This window comes from Olea europaea, chromosome 18 (genome assembly GCF_002742605.1).
Source record: "Olea europaea var. sylvestris chromosome 18, O_europaea_v1, whole genome shotgun sequence".
Classification (NCBI taxonomy): Eukaryota; Viridiplantae; Streptophyta; class Magnoliopsida; order Lamiales; family Oleaceae; genus Olea; species Olea europaea.
In genome coordinates, this window is record NC_036254.1 from 12,705,937 (window position 1) to 12,723,374 (window position 17,438).

Consider the following 17,438-nt stretch of genomic DNA (forward strand, 5'->3'; position numbering starts at 1 on the left):
ACTCTACGACAAAATTATACCCGACCAGTTGAAAAGCACTTACTTTCACATTGTTTCCTTCAAAACTTGGGTTTTCTTTCTTGTATACTCTTTAATCTGACTTGGAATTTATCAGGTTGGCTGTCAGTCTTCTCTGAAGAGTGATAAAGTGATATTGGGGTTTTGTTAATTTTTTGCGTTTTCTTAAATTAAAGCTTGGTATTGTGGGTATTTGAAGATTTTGGTTGGTGGGTTGGTGTGAGTTTTTAGTTTTTATCTGTCAAGATTCGTATAGGTTTTATGTTACTAATGTTAGTATCCTTCACGAACAGTAAAGTAGAATAACCTTATAATTAGTTTTCATAGTATTTGTTTAGGTTCCTTAACTTTTGATTATACAAGGGAACTGACTAAAATGCCTGATTATTTCTTTGGTTGGTCATTGGTATTCCTAATTGATTCGTCTCTTTCCACTGTGGTGTTTGTGAGGAGTCCACAGTTTACTTGTCCATTACATATCTATAAACCACTCAATACACCGACTTGGTATAATAATTCTTCTATTCACATATGTATGCGATATTCACTTTTTTCTTTTTCCAGTTTGTATTGTTAGGTGCTGTTCCATTTCCCAAAGACGTTCCACGATTGAAGGCTCTTGGTGTAGGTGGAGTGGTTACCTTGAATGAGCCATACGAGACTTTGGTCCCAACATCATTATATCGAGTATATTCATTTCTTCATAATTAACGTAGCATTTTCCATTTAAAGTTAAAAGTGTTTTCACAAATGCAACGTCGCTGATCTTCAGGGACTAAAGTATTTTGAGTTGTTAGTAGCCACTAATTTGTGCCAATGTTTTTATATATAGTTGATTATGTTACGTTTTTCTTACTCTTCATTGAAGAAAAGTTACGTAGGGTCTGTTTGATTGCAAAGATGAAATTTGGATGGAAAGAAAACGAATTCCAAGTAATTGAATTGTCTAGAAATTGTTTTCCTAGGAATTGTAAATTATTAGTAAAATTTTCCACATGGAAAATTTTGAAATAAAAGTGTTTTTTGGTGTTCGTTTGATTTTGCTTACATGAAAATTATCAATTGAAAAGATATATTTTATTGATATTGGGGATGAAATTTATTTCCATTACCCAAAAAAAATAAAAAAAATAAAAAAAATTCAAGAAAATCATCTATCTTTTGGTATTTGTTTCACTTTGTTTTACATGAAAATTGCCAATTAAAGAGAAATATTTTTTTACAATAATTCTTAGAATTTATTTTTATTGCCAACAAAAAAAAATGGCAAATCAGCCTAGAAAACCAGGAAAACCAAGAAAATGTAGCAAACCAAGAAAACCAAGAAAGGAAATTCCATGGAAAAAATTTGTTATCAAACATGACAAAAAGTGGAAGCTGGAAAACGAATTCCATTTTCCATGAATTTGGTTGCCTAGACTAAAATAACTTGCTCATTTCAAACTTGAAAGAATAAAATAAGATATTTATTTTAGAACTTAAGTAAACCTACTTATAAGTGAGTTCTTTGAGCTTAGCCAAACGTTGTATATAGATTACCTTTGTTTTCTGTTCATTCCTAACTAAAACGATGAAATATCTTGATGGTGGTAAATGAAGCTAGTCATCTGAAGTTTAATTCACATGCACCGTTAAGCCATTTGTACCGTTGACTCGTGTCTCTTAAATGTAGTGTGTATTCCTATGTGTCTATTCATTTTTACTGTGCTTGCTGTTTATAGGATCATAACATCAAGCACCTGGTAATTCCTACAAGAGATTATCTGTTTGCTCCATCATATGGGGTCATTTGCCAAGCTGTCGAATTCATCCATGGTAAATTTCATTTCATGTTTTACTCATATAAATTGGTTTTCATTATTACTGGTTAAAAAAATGCTTCAATTAATTTAATTTTTGGCCACTATCTTGTGCATGGGCTGTTAAGTGCTACTTAGCATTTTTCTAACTTCTTAATTCAGTTGTAATCTTATTTTCTTAAAAACCTTTTTGTTTTGATTTTTAAAGGTAATACATTTTGCTGCAAAACCACATATGTTCACTGTAAAGCTGGCCGAGGCCGCAGCACCACAGTTGTACTCTGTTACTTGGTAATCATCTACAATGCCACATGAATCATAACTTAATTTGTTATCAATTCTTATCTCTAATATTGACTCCATTAAAAACAGGTTAAATACAAGAATATGACACCCGAGGCTGCATACAAGCATGTGAGGTCCATCAGACCAAGGGTACTGTTGGCCTCATCCCAGTGGAAGGTATGATTAAGCTTGGTAGTTTATTTTTTGAAATACAATTGCTTCTCTTACTCAAAGCTAATGGTTGTTTATTTTTTAAAGAACTTCTGATGCCTTGAATGCATATTTCGTGTTGACACAGTCAGTCAAATTTTGATGGAGTTTCACTTTAGTCACTGAACTATTTTTTGTTCCAACTTGGTCACAACTTCCCTTACTATTTCAGTTAAATCACCAAGTCAGCTTTCATTAGTAAAACTAACAAATTATTCAACATGACATACACATTTTTGCTAGTGAAAGCGAGATGTCAAGTATCAGAACCTGCACAAAGAGTAGTAATTTTGCTCTAAGAAAAAGGTGTAACGATGTTGATATGACTCAAAAATACTGGCGTTTGTGGGTTAAATGCGAAATTTTTTAGGGATTATATTATAATAAATCTTTATTCCGATTTGGCAAACTAGGACAATCCGTTTAGTTTACTAATGGAAGCTGGTTCAATGATTTAACTAAAACAGAAATGAAAGTTGAGTGACCAACCTGAAATTTTTAAAAAGAAAGAAAAATGAAGTTGTACAGTGACAAATGAAGCTTAATTGAAAGTTAAGTGTTCAACAATGTTTTTACCAGTTATTTTCTTTCAAACCTCTATTTTGCAATTATTAGTCTGAAGGCTTTTATTATTGTTGGAAATTGATGGAGTTGCTATCCTTTTATAAACGCAGGCTGTTCAAGATTACTATTACAGATTGAAGAAACCTGGGTATGACATTTGCATGGATAATTCACCTCGTAGAACCTTAGGTATTGCTGGGAAAGTCGACTTGGAAGCCTTTGACGATAACTCTATGGTGTTAATAACAAAATCTGACCTTGATGGATATGAAGAAAGTGATGATTCCCATGTTTTTTGCAAATACATAATGGCAGACGTAAACCTAGCATGCAGGGTACAGTTTGCCAGTCAAGCAGCCATTTCTCGACTTTCTTGCTTGTGGCTTCGTTGCCATGTGAGCCGGAAAGGATCAAGAGAGAACATGGAAAGCTGTATGGGAAATAATCAGTTGGGGAACACTGGCGTTGATATTCGTGTTTATTGAGATGTCATTTTCATCACCTTGTTTTTGGTGTTCAAGTATTAGATGAGCAAGTAATAAGAATGGATTATGTATACCCCTCTCTGAAAACCAGCTCATCCTGAGATGTTATGGCTCAAGGATTTTGAGCGCTTGTGGTTTTGGAAAGTGTACTGATTATATAAATTATGCAAGGGGAAGTCACTTTGTGTACCGTGTTGTGGAAAGAAGCCTTAATCCTTATTTTCGACAATTGTTACTTATTACAAAGGGAAAATAGTACCTGGGATTAAATGGTTTCATATTCATCGTGTTTTAATGAGATTGTAGTGACAACTTAAGGTGGAAATTTTCCAGGTATGCGCGTTTTTTATCCTAAAAGTCTCTCTCCTCTTGTAAGGGGTGGAAAGCTTGGCAAGAGGTGGCTAAATCTTGTGTACTCCAACATGCTAAACAAGTTTGGTATAGTCTATCAGATTCTACTGGAACGAACCCGTGTCTTCTTTAACCACAGTCTTGACTCTAGTTCAATGTAGCATACCAAACATGCCTTGCGAAACCTGTGCAGAAATCAATATAATTTACCGATTGGCAAAGATTACCCTCTACTATAAAGTACAAACGTAAAACATAGGCACGAGGACACTAAAATGGGTAGACATTTATTGGCAGTTCCGTTAGACAAAGCCCATGTCCTCCATCCTGCTAGTAATTAAGGTAAGTCATGCTAACTCGATCCAAACCCCCCTCTCTCGTTTCTTACATTGTTTATTTTCTTTCCGTCCGACCGTTGATTTGAACGTCGGAGTGCAAACGGTCGTCAAACCTTTTTTTTCGACCGGCGGCCTTTGCCTCCTACTGGGTGCTCTGTGTACAGGTGATGAGGGGACGAGGTCGAAATTCTGTTGGCACATTTTTTGAAGTCAATATACATATAATGCAGTAACAGAATTATCTGGGGGAAAGGTTCTATAACTTCTTAATCTGTATTGAGAATCCACACCAACATTTCTTCATTCGTATTGAACTCTCTTCGTCAAAAGTCTAATCATCCACGATTAATTCACGTTCACGGTTTTGTGTAGTTATAGTTGGTGGGGCATTGTTTTTTCTTCTGGCATGTTAACTTGATGGCATCTGAAGATACGCTCTTTTGGTTGGTACGATTAGGAATTTATATAGGATTTATAATTCAGAATCTGGATGTCAGTGGAGAGCTGAAATATAGGAAAAAAGATTGAAATGTGTATTTTAGTTCAATATTGTCTATCAAAACGTTTGTGTAGCATAAGAACCAAGATGTAGAAGTATTGCTTATATGTTGTTTCAAGTCCAAATGTGTGTAGAGTGTCCCAAGAATTTAATTCATATATAGATATCTAGTTCAAAGTAAATTCTTGATGATTATAATCAATTAAGAGATTGTAATTAATATAAGAAATAAAAAGAAAACCCTCTTTCTAAGAAATAAAACTCAATTGAAAAAAAAAATGACAAAGGGAATTTTGCTTTCTATTTGTGCCCGAAACTAGTGGAATAATGTTATTCATACTCAACGATTACAGTATTCATTTTATATGATTACACGCAAAAACACAAAAAAATATCAATTTATAGAGAAATTATTATGCATTAAATGTAAATTCAAGAGGCAACCTGTGGTGAACAGAATTTCTGTATATGTTTAGAATAATAATATTTAGCTGGCATTAAATGATAGGCTAAATAAAAGGTTAAATTAATTACGTCATGTAATTCCACATAATTTAATGTCACATTAGTGTCATCTAGACTGAAATTGTAACCCCAATAAGATTAAATAACATTACTCATATGATTATGACCTCTAAATGAAACATTGAAATTTGTGTCAAAATCACTTGCAAATTTAAAAAAGTGTAATATCATCTCTAGACATAATGTTTTTAATGTTGTTCCATATTGTCTAATTCAACGTGTCAAATATACTCAAAGCCTATAGCATTGGCATGAATGCTTGGCTGTGCTTGACATTTTTTTTTTTAATTTTAAATGTTAGTTCAAAATTATCTAATTTATTGTATCAAACACGCCATCATCAGTATTGGAGATTTGGCTTGAATAGCTAGTTGTGCCCAACTCGAAACGTACAAGAATAAAGAATTCTATAAGAAAATATCTACCATATGCTATATATATTTGCCCAATTCTTGAAATGAGTTGGCCAACTGTAAGAGAGGGCCAACTGTTTGAAGACAAACTACCAACAACCCAATTGACAGATTTGAGAAAAGGATCTTCATGAGCCCTCATCAGGTTCAGAAAATGCAAACATTCCCCCCCACAGTGGAAAACAATCACCTAATTTGTGAAAACTTAGGAAGTGTGCTTGACTCAAAAAAACCCATTGAACAGCAACTGAATCACCCCTTATAAAGCTTTGCCTTCAACTTACAAATTTTCAACAAGATGGCTAAAATGGCAGCAATTTGCAATGTCTTGATCATTTCAACAGCCTTGGCGGCCACCCCTTCGATGGCAGCATCCCTGGTCACCTTTATTTTTGGTGACTCATTAACAGAAGTTGGGAACAACAACTTCCTACAACTCTCCCTTGCAAAGTCGAATTATCCTTTTTACGGGATTGATTATATTGGTGGAAAAGCAACAGGGAGATTCACAAATGGAAGAACCATTGGTGACATTATATGTAATAGATTATCCGTACTCCTTTTTTTCATTATGATTTGTTTCAAATTGCACTGAAACTTTCAACAATGAAATGACGTTATTTTTCTACATTTTATGGAAAATTTCAGCTTCAAAACTTGGGGTCCCTTCACCCCCACCATATCTTTCATTGGCACCAAATGATGATGCACTTCTAAAAGGAGTAAATTATGCATCTGGTGGAGCTGGAATTCTCAATGAAACAGGGCTTTACTTTGTAATCTTCATTTCCCTACAGACTTTTTGATGAAAATGACCTCCTTAAATTATAATCCCATAATATTAATTTGGTTTAACAATTCTTGCCTTCATATTTCATTGCTGTAAGCGTTTGCATTAGCAGATACAGAGGCTATCATTTGATGATCAGATCAAGAATTTTGAGAAGACAAAGGAATCAATCAAGGCTAGAATAGGTGAAGAGGCAGCCAATAAGCTTTGCAATGAAGCAGTCTATTTCATTGGATTAGGTATGGTTGCCAAACCAAAGAATACAGAACTTTTTTTCTATAAAATTAGTAAGTAAATGTGCTGATCTCTATGCATCTCTTCAAGTTTAAGAAATGCAACAATTAAACTGTTCCATAAGGCAGACTGATCAGATCAAGAATTTTGAGAAGACAAAGGAATCAATCAAGGCTAGAATAGGTGAAGAGGCAGCCAATAAGCTTTGCAATGAAGCAGTCTATTTCATTGGATTAGGTATGGTTGCCAAACCAAAGAATACAGAACTTTTTTTCTATAAAATTAGTAAGTAAATGTGCTGATCTCTATGCATCTCTTCAAGTTTAAGAAATGCAACAATTAAACTGTTCCATAAGGCAGACTATCACTGTTAACTACTAAAAAAACAATAAAAAAAAAAGTTAAATTTTATTTGTTATATTGTTCTAATCAAATATTCTGATTCTAATGTTCCCTCTTCAACAAAATCTTTCAGGTAGCAATGACTATGTCAACAACTTTCTTCAGCCCTTTCTAGCAGATGCTCAACAATACACACATGAAGAGTTTTTAGGGCTTCTTATTTCGACCTTAGGTGAACAATTCACAGTAAGAAAATCTTCCAATCTATCAGAAAATAAATTGTTCTATTAAAATGCTGGGAATCACTTAAAATGCAGTCACAATTAATAAGCTGCAATTTCTTGAAACTGTTTTATCAGAGGCTTTACCAACTTGGTGCACGGAAGATGATGTTCCATGGGATTGGGCCGCTTGGCTGCATCCCGTCCCAGAGGGCAAAATCAAGCCGAGGACAATGCCTAAAACAAGTCAATCTGTGGGTGCAGCAATTTAACTCCGAAGTACAGAAGCTACTTGCCAATCTAAACAGACATCTACCATCTGCACAATTTTCCTTTGCAGACACTTATCAAGCAGTTCTTGATTTAATCGACAACCCTACTGCATATGGTAAGGCTGGGTTATATATATATATGCACAAAACCAGTGTAATCATAAGTGAAGCTGATTTTGAATTTTCTAAATCAGGTTTTAAGGTATCGAATACATCATGTTGCAATGTGGACACAAAACTTGGAGGGCTTTGTGTACCTAACTCAAAGGTATGCAAGAATCATAGCGAGTACGTATTTTGGGATGCTTTCCATCCTACAGATGCTGCAAATGAAGTGCTTGCAGGAAAACTCTTCGCTGAGCTTTTCTCTCACCCTCCTTCGGCTGCTCCATTGGCATCTCCTTAAGAAGCCTATATTTAGAACAGATTAGATAACCATAGCATTGGATGCTAAGGAAACTTTGCCCCAATCTTTGATAGCCAGTTCCACATACAATGATAATATGATAAAAAATCAAAGGAGATTTAAAAGAGAATTTCAAGTTTGTATTCCTACTTTCATCTCAAATTATTCCAAGGATATGTAACATATGTCGGTACAATGTATTGAACAACATCGGATATGAATAATCATGTAGACGTAACATATTCTTGAGTTGTTCCATTCAATGGAATACTACATCAATCCACATAAGAAAGTACCTAACACACTAAATATATGGGGATATGAATAAAATAAAAGGCTTGTTTTTATCTGCCTTCCACCCATCTTTCTAATAAAAATGTTTTCTTGGAAGCTTTTGTTAAGGGAAGAGTAGAGAATCAAGAGAACAAAACAATTATATTACTTTAGCCTATGATAAAAGTTTATTTTTCAACAAAAAAAAAAAAAAAAAAAAAAAAAAAAAGAAATCTAGAGAGAGAAAAAATAAGGATACGAATTTGAACGTGGAATTTAGCTCTCAGAAAAATGGCCAAAGTTTTCCACATGAGAATACCGGAGAGGAAATCCTCAAGGATATAACCCAATGGAATCAACACTTGAAAAGAGCTTGAAAGAGCCTTCTTAATCAAATATTCATTTACTCTCATAAAAACCCCATAGAGTAAGATTCGTAAAGCCACCCGCAAGCAAATTCCAAGTGAACAAAAAGATCCCTTTAACCTAAAGTCAAGAAGATTTCTAATCCGCCAGCTCTCTTTGGTGTGGTTAAAGCAAATCAATCATCATCGAGCGAAATTCCAATACCAAAATATCAGAATTAGAGAAAAAAAAATTTTATAGAATTAAAGAAAATTTGAGGCACAAAGTTAAGAAGGAATAATGTGAAACCTACGAAAAATGCATAAATTCACTGCAAGAAATAGAAATCAGCGTGTCCATAAGTGCCGCCAAACATCTTTGATTTCGCAGCTATTCGTATTTCGTCTGCGATTTTATACTGAAACAGGGGAAATCATTCCGGACGGATGCAGGACCGGATTCCGGCTATAAAATTTCAAATCGATGCTACTTGAAAAAAAAAAAAATTTACACATAAAAGGGTAATTAGCACAAAATATCCCTACCTTTCGATATTTTTGTGAAAAACGTCCATACTTTTCATTTTTTGGTGGATTACACCCTTACCTTTACATTTTTTGCGCAAAACGTCCTTCTGTCAACTCTCCGTTAAAATGCTCCGTTAAATCAAAAAGGTAATTAGCATAAAAGGTCCCTACCTTTCAAAGTTATTGTGAAAAACGTCCCTACCTTTTATTTTTTAGCATAATTAGCAGAAAAGGTCCTTACCTTTTAATATTATTGTGCAAAACGTCCCTACCTTTCATTTTTAGCATTTTTACCCCTACATTTCACCTTTCATTGCGCAAAAGGTCATTTTCATCCATTTTTTCAATAAAATGACTATTTTACCCTCTTATTGAAATAAAACAAAAAGAAAAGAAAAAAATAATTAATTAATTGCAATCATAGTTCTAAATCTTTCAAAACATTACAGATAAATCCTAAATTCTCCACTACCGCCACTTTCACAACCCCACCAAGCCATCACCTATAGATCCATATAGCACCACTTTTCGACCACAACACATAGGACTCCACCACCACCAGCGTCGCCTCACTCTCCCCAATATCCTCCTCCATAATATTGGTCACCAATCTGTCCGAAACAACCACATTTACGGTGGTGGAGTTCGGTGGGCATGGTGGCCGAAAGGTGGTATTATGTGAATTTATAGTTGGCAGCTTGATAGGTTGTGAAAATGGTGGTGATTAAGAATTTATGATTTTTTGTAATTTTTTAAAAATTTAAGGATTATGGTTGCAGTTGGTAATTCATCTTTTCTTTTTGTTTTATTTGAATATGAGGGTAAAATCGTCATTTTATTGAAAAAATAAATGAGAATGACCTTTTTTGTAATGAAAGGTGAAAGGTAGGGGTGAAAATGCTAAAAAGAAAGGTAGGGACGTTTTGTACAATAATATTGAAAGGTAGGGACCTTTTCTGCTAATTATGCTAAAAAATAAAAGGTAGGGACGTTTTGCACAATAACTTTGAAAGGTAGGGACCTTTTGTGCTAATTACCTTTTTGATTTAACGGAGCATTTTAACGGAGAGTTGACAGAAGGACGTTTTGCGCAAAAAAATGTAAAGGTAAGAGTGTAATCCACCAAAAAATGAAGGGTAGGGACGTTTTTCACAAAAACATTGAAAGGTAGGGATGTTTTGTGCTAATTACCCCTTTTAAAATGGTCAGGTCAACAATGATTAAAAAATAAATAAAATTATGAGTAAAATTCAAAATTACCCTTATGTATGTTATACAATTACAAAAATATTGATTTGTTTTAAAAAATATATATATATCATTTTACGCTGCAAAGAATTCCAAATACTTTTCACTTAAAATTTTAAAACAAAATCACTTTCTTTACTTGTATACCCCAACACAGATAAAAATTGTTTCATTTTTCATTTGCTTAAACCTTGCAATCCCATAAATTTATCAAACACTTAATAAGATAATATTATTTCTAGTCATCACTTGGAATCAGTAAGTATATTTACGTATTTTTTATTTCGTTTTCATTAAATTGGTAAATTATTTTAATGGTTAAATCTGATTTCGACGTAGGCAAATAAATTTTTACAATTTTAAACAGATCTATAATTTTTTCAAGCAAAAAAGAGAAAAAATTAATCTGCATATAATTAACAGTCAACTAGGAACAGTCCACCAGCCGCTGGCACGACTAGTCCGTCTTTTTTCCAAAACAGCTCGATCGAGCCGTCTGGAAACAATCGGTCGGTCGACTTGTCTTCCCTTTTTTTATCTCAAAATTATATTTTTTTAATAAATTATGTTTTCTAATGCAAATATAGGATTAGCTGCTCTCCCGATTTGTTATTTCTGTGAATTTGAAATGAATGAAAATTATATATGAGTGAAAATAAACGAGTGAAAGACCTATGTATTGCGATTGTGGTAAGATTGAGTACATCATATGTAGAAATGTACCATGATTTACAGAACAAGCTCAACGTCGATTCCTCTCAGTACCGCTTGGAATTAGGATTTCTATTAAATGAGCATACATCCATTTCAATTCCACCATCTGTAATGGTTACTTTCGAAGCTGAATGAAGATTTTTAATTGAATTGAACCAAGATTGCATGACTTCAATTTGCATAACTTTAATTAGAAAGAGTGTCCTCGAGAATGAACACGAAGATCCCGATGGAAGGGATCGTAATGCGAATGATTTTTGAGACACGATGGAAATAGCTTGTGAAGATAATGTGACTATTCCCAAGACATTTGTTCCTCACCATGATCTTTCTTCGATAGTTCAAAACAACGAGAATAAAAATGAATTTAGAAATGAAGATTTAATTTCTTTATCCCGTCGGAGATATGAGTTGGGTGGGAGCTCACGGTTGGAACGAGAACACGGTCCTCTAATTGTTCGCATGTAGTTTTCGATGATGAAGATTTGTATGTCGAGCAACAGTTTGAAACAAAGAAAAATTTTCAAGAAGTTGTACAGTGGATTGTTTTGAAACACAACTTCGCGTTTAAAATGAAGAAATCAAACAAGTCAACGTACACAATTATATGTGTTGACGACACTTGCCATTGGTGTTTATGAGCGATGAAGATGGACACAAATGAGTTCTTTGTAATTTGTAAGTATGTAGGGGAACATGCTTGCGAAGTTGGTATTCATCGAAATCATCACGGATAAGTCCCAGTATGGTTTACTGGTCGACAAATAATGCACAAGTTTTAAAACCTATGAACGATTTATAGACATTGGGACATCATTAACAATATTCGTCGAGAGTATGAGGTTGTTATTAGCTATCAGAAAGCTTGGAATGCCAAAAAATGCGTATTGAATGACTTAATGGGTTTGGTCGATAAGAGTTACGCTAAATTGGCCAGGTATTGGTATTACATGGAGAAATCTAATCCTGGACTGGCATTTTTTTATTGAGACGAAAGGCAAGAATTGCTTCAAGTATTTCTTCATGGCCCTTGGATAATACATTCAAGGATTTTGATATGTGATGCGACCCCTAATTCTAGTCGACAATACAACCCTTAAGACTAGATACGAAGGAAAGTCGATCGTTGCGACATGTCAAAATGCCAACATCCAAATTTATCCTCTTACATTCGGCATAGTCAATGTAGAGAATGATCTAGAGATGCATTCGTTCTTCATGAAGTGAGAGAAGTAATTGGGGACGTTGAGAACCTTGCATTCGTAACTGACCAGAGGCAGTTAATAACAAATGGTATCACCGAACTCTTTTCCGGGGCACATCATTGTTATTGTATGTATCATATACAGAGCAACCTGAAAACTAAGTATTGGGACAGTGACATCGTTGCGTTATTTAGGAAAGCTGCAGAGGCTTACAGTTTTGAAGAATATGATAAGTTCATGGTTAAAATAGAAATTAAATCACATGCTGCATGGGATTATCTAACAAAGATGGAGATCAAACATTGGGTATGATTAAATTTTTCAGGATGTCAAAACAATATGATGACGTTGAACAATGCGTCATCACTCAATGCGTTATTCAATAAAGATCAAGAGTTACCAATTTTCACAATGATTAAGCACATTCGTAACAAGCTATAGTATTGATTTCATGATCGACATAAGGAATCACAGAGTTGCACAGGTATGCTAACCATGGCTGAGGAAGATATTCAAGACTCTAGAGGTAGCGAGAAAGATGTGTGGAACCACTGGATCAGTTTTGTTTCTCTGTGAAATGTGGACATAATATCGGATGCATTGTGGACTTGAATAATAACGCGTGCACATGTAGAAAGTTCCAGTTTGAAAGTTTTCCATGTATGCTGCAGTGGTAGTGGTTATGTATAGAGAATTTTCACCATACATCTTACGCAATTATTATTACATAACTGATTATTAGAGAGCAGTGTATATTGAAACAATATTTCCTCTGCCAAATGAAGCCGAGTGGAAAGTTCCCAACTACATTCTCCTTCATAATAATTGTTGCCATCTAAAGTTGAATCATATACTCCTGGACTAGACGTACGCCTAGGATACCATCTATCGTATAATTTCTCCAATCTCGTAAGTGCGACAGGTGCGACGTAGTAGGGCATACTCGTCGATTTCGTACAAGTCAAATTCCTCGACACAACAATTCAACGGATGTGTAATGTAACACCCCGAATTTTTATTTACTATTTTCACATGAGCCTAAATTCAATAATTATTTTTAGTGAGTCAAATAGTCTATTATTCTATTTATTATTTAATAAAATTTAATTTTTATTTACTATTTTCACATTTTGTTCGTTATTTAATAGTTTTTTTTGTCGAGCATTTGATGTCGTATGTTAAATTTAAATTGATGATTTGAAATCGTAGCATTTCAAGATTTTTATTTGATAACACTTTAAGTTTATTGTCATAAAAAATAAAATAATAAAAAGATTTTTAGTTATTTGTTTGCTTATACAGTCAAATCCTCAAAATTACACATACAATTGTTGCATTATAATGCAAGTCACAATGAAGTAAACAATATTTATATTTTTTTAATAAAGTAATACACAATATACTAAGGATCACAATTGCATTCATACAAATCGCGAGCTAACTTCAACCTCCACATATCTATCCAAGATTAATTTATTGCGTCAATCTTGTCAAAAATTATATATATTTTATTGCGAATATAGCACAATCACCCCTTCAAATAAATAATAATATATTAATCCGATAACATATCGCTAAAAAATAAGTTTTCAAATTAAAAACTTGTAAATCCTTAATATACTCCTTGTCTCGTCATCATCATGTCTTGTACAATGGCTAATCTGTCATTTACTCGAATAATCGCATGTCTACCTATCATGGGAATGATCTTACTCATCGACTCTAGCGTTTGCTCCAATTGATGTTGTGTCAGACAACTATGATAGGAGCCGTAAACATAGATAGTGGAATTAGTGAATACGATCTCAATTGCAAAGTAGTGAGAGTTCGCGATCACTGGAACGTACATATGTATACAATCCATTCATGAATTTCCACACTTCAGCTCCAGCCTAATGACCTAGTCGAGTATGTACTCGGGCACCACATATTCATTCCCTTGGAGTATGAGTATTTTATGCTCGATATCAACGGCATGTGTAAACTCGGAGCTCAGGATGACTCGGCCAAGCATGTTATAAGATCTTAGGTGTCTCCGAGCCTGATTACGCAACATTTCCATGGCCATGCCAAAATGTTGAAGCAAAACACCAATAAAAAGAGATATGATCATTTAACTAATAAAACAACAAATTATGTAAATATAATAAATAACAACGAGAATACACTTACATCATTGGTGACCCAAGCTAACTTCATCAGTACATTGTCAAACCACTTTTTAACATTCGAAATCGTCTTCTCCCTAATCTTGTACCTATCTCCGAAAAAAAAAATGAAAAAGTGAAATGTTACAAAAAAGTAGATGATCTCATATGTACTTTAGCAAATCTTAAAATACTTACTCGGACTTAAGGCATTTGAACCATTCATCGAACGTTTTGTACTTAATCGGGTCGACCACGTGGAAGAGATTGAGGAACGTCCCATCCATGAACGTTCTTCTCTTCGCCTTGACCATAAAGTGAGAAACGATATACTATGACGGCAATCTTGGCCTCTTACCCTTCCTCACCTTCATTAGCAACACGCTGCTTACCTTTCCTTATCTCCGTCATCCCTTCCGACATAAAAACTATATCCTTCATCATGTCAAGCGTCCTCTCGTCTTCTGCATACATCCCCTCCTATATCCCTTTGTCACATCCCCTCCTATACCCCCTTGGCCACCTCCTCGGGTACTCCCTCCGTCTCATTCTTCTCTTTCGATACCGTTTTCATCGCCTGTTTCGGAACTCCTTCCGCCACCGCCTCCGATACCATCAGGGCCACACCCTCTGTCGTGTATGCAAAAAATGACTCGAATGCAACATCCGATAGCCACAACGAATCATCATACCCCATCTATCCATCTCCATCGTCACCCCCTCGTCCTTGAAATCCCTCTGTTATCCCCTCCATCCTAAAAATCATCGTCCTTCCATCGTCCGCCCCATCTCGAGAGCCGCCAATCCCTTACAGACTTGCTATGTCACCTCGTAGCGCTACGACCTCAGTATGAAGGTGTCTTAAATCGGCTCATAGCATCGTGACATCATGTCATAACTCCGCTACTTCACCTCTCATCTCCCTCATAAATGTAGTCAGAAGTTCAAATAAATTATCGGTCAAAACACTAAGATTACGTGCAAGAGATCCACTTGGGAGGTGTCTGAATTCGGGAGAAGGTGACCTCATCGAAAAAGTTAATATCTTTGGTGGAGGTGGTACTAGACGGTATTCCTAAAATATGAACATTACAAATAAAAAACTTAATTAAAAAATCAAAACAATAATCAAGAAATTATATTTAATTAACATACCCTATCACGATCCATGACGAAGGCATCTAATCGTCTGGCACAGCTAAAATAGATAGTTCACACAGATAACTCTGACCCTCCTCCTCAATTGACAGTGTCAACTCAGTAAGGACTTTAAATCGATATATTGACATTTCACTGAGTTAATGATCATGTATCAAGATTGTGAAATGATGTACAATACAAATCACGAATGTATAATACGTACCTCAGGATCCTCGAAGAGAGCTAATAATTGTTTGGAAGAAGCTTGTCTTGTGCTCGCCAATGATGCATCCAAGGGTAGCATATCTCCATTATCCTCGCATACTAACCAGCCAAGATGAATACAGTCTCGTGCCCCCATATTTACAACAATTACAATTATTATATATAAAATTTAATATAAAAAAATAGATAGTCTATTATGTTAAACATTTACCTGCAAAGCAAACATTAAGCCATAGGCATCATACTTGCGCGTGGGCCTATCTCCCTAGGCATCGATTATCCCTTTCGAAATACGCATAAAGTATCCATAAAACATCTCTGCCCCATAGATAGTTGCTGAACATATCAATGTCATCAACAACTTTCAAATGAAAAATGTCAATCAATGTTTTCTTGTAATGACACCTAAGCACGCTCTTAAGGCTAAACACTAAACCCAGCTTCAACTTATTCGACATATGGTTGCATTCCCTGAATGCATTTCTTAACTACGCCAAAGTTACTGTCGTTTGTCCATGAAAGTATTCATTCCGTAGCCTTATCTTTCTCGGAATACGAGCCCTTGTTGCCTCTTCATCGTACATCTCAATTCGATGATAAGGACAAACTCAAATATAGAGAATTTAGCTACCTTGCCCCCAAGATTAAAATGAAGGGTATCTTCGTCTACTGGTTTAAACAGTTGACTTAATAATCCATCGAGTAACTGTTGACAGAACTATACGTTGAGCAACGAATACATGGACTATAAGCAAGATCAACGTAATAAGTCTGTGTGCTCTTCATTTAGCAAATTTAGCACCGACCTAATGATGCAAAGTTACAGTTTGCCGTAACTTTTTCAAAAATCTATCTACTTCCGGCGTCTAAGTGGTATTCCACCCTACAAAATATCAAATGTTAGAACCTTTTGCAAGAGATAATGGATAAAGTTTAATATTAAAAAATTAAACTAGTCGAATTGGAACTACTATACGCAGGAATTAACAAGTAATGGAAAAAAGAAAAATTAAATAATTAAGCTATAATTAATATTAGATGAAAAATTTAAAAAGAAATTATAATTAAATATTATATAAATAATTACAATAAAAAATTATAAAAACAATGAAATATTAAATAAAATTTAAAATAAGTAATTAAATATTAAATTGACAATTAAAATAAATAATTAAAAAAATTTAATTTTAAATAAACAATGAAAATAAATAATTACAAAAATAATTAAATATTAAATAAAAAATTAAAATTAAAATTTAAATATTACATAAACAATTAAAATAAATAATTAAATATTAAACAAATAATTTAAATACATAATTTAAATCAACAATTAAAATAAAAAATATTAGATAAGCAATTGAAATAAATTATTTAAATAAAAAATTAAAATAAATAATTAAATATTAAAAAAATAATTTAAATAAACAATTAAAGTAAATAATTACAAAAAAATTAAATAAATAACTAAAATAAATAATTTAAATAAGTAATTAAAATAAATAATTAAATATTAAATAAACAATCCAAATAAATAACTACAGAAACAATTAAATATTAAATAAATAATTAAAATTTTTGTAAACAAAATTAAAAATTTAATGAAAAAACATAATTATTTATTTAAATAAATAAAATAAGTAAATAGAAAAAATCAAACTGGACAGCTTGGATCCAGCAGCCTGGTCAAATGGATCCAGATTGTCGTCTGGATTTGGGCTGTCTATATCCAGGTTGTTTGGATTCCATATGTCCAGACATCTAGACGATCCAGGGCTGGACCGTTTGGATTTAGACGGCCCATAACACAAACGGAGTTGCATATAGTGGAGATTGCCCCTAAAGTGTGCCACAATCCTCAA

General features: G+C 33.9%; 2 protein-coding genes and 1 long non-coding RNA gene across 4 annotated transcripts; 2 read left to right on the forward strand and 1 right to left on the reverse strand.

Moving 5' to 3' along the window:
- Positions 1-282: 282 nt before the first annotated feature.
- Positions 283-3,639, forward strand: LOC111367493 (putative dual specificity protein phosphatase DSP8). The gene is made up of 5 exons (XM_022988401.1): positions 283-705; positions 1,740-1,833; positions 2,026-2,108; positions 2,190-2,279; positions 2,987-3,639. The coding sequence occupies exons 1-5, from the start codon at positions 550-552 to the stop codon at positions 3,359-3,361; spliced, it is 798 nt and encodes a 265-aa protein (XP_022844169.1). The 5' UTR covers positions 283-549; the 3' UTR covers positions 3,362-3,639.
- Positions 3,640-5,662: 2,023 nt separating this feature from the next.
- LOC111367495 (GDSL esterase/lipase At5g37690) lies at positions 5,663-8,015 on the forward strand. Of its 2 annotated transcripts, XM_022988402.1 has the most exons (7): positions 5,666-6,026; positions 6,136-6,263; positions 6,390-6,416; positions 6,649-6,748; positions 6,987-7,099; positions 7,213-7,462; positions 7,541-8,015. In XM_022988402.1, exons 1-7 carry the CDS (start codon positions 5,786-5,788, stop codon positions 7,750-7,752), a joined length of 1,071 nt encoding a protein of 356 aa, XP_022844170.1. In that variant the 5' UTR covers positions 5,666-5,785; the 3' UTR covers positions 7,753-8,015. The 2 variants fall into 2 exon arrangements, with proteins under 2 accessions (XP_022844171.1, XP_022844170.1); XM_022988403.1 differs by lacking the exon at positions 6,649-6,748 and having other exon boundaries at positions 5,663-6,026; positions 6,390-6,516.
- On the reverse strand, positions 7,512-8,837 carry LOC111367496. Its single transcript, XR_002697834.1, has 2 exons — positions 8,684-8,837; positions 7,512-7,757 (listed from the first exon to the last, which is right to left on the reverse strand). It is a non-coding gene; the product is annotated as an uncharacterized LOC111367496 (long non-coding RNA).
- Between the last annotated feature and the right edge of the window lie 8,601 nt (positions 8,838-17,438).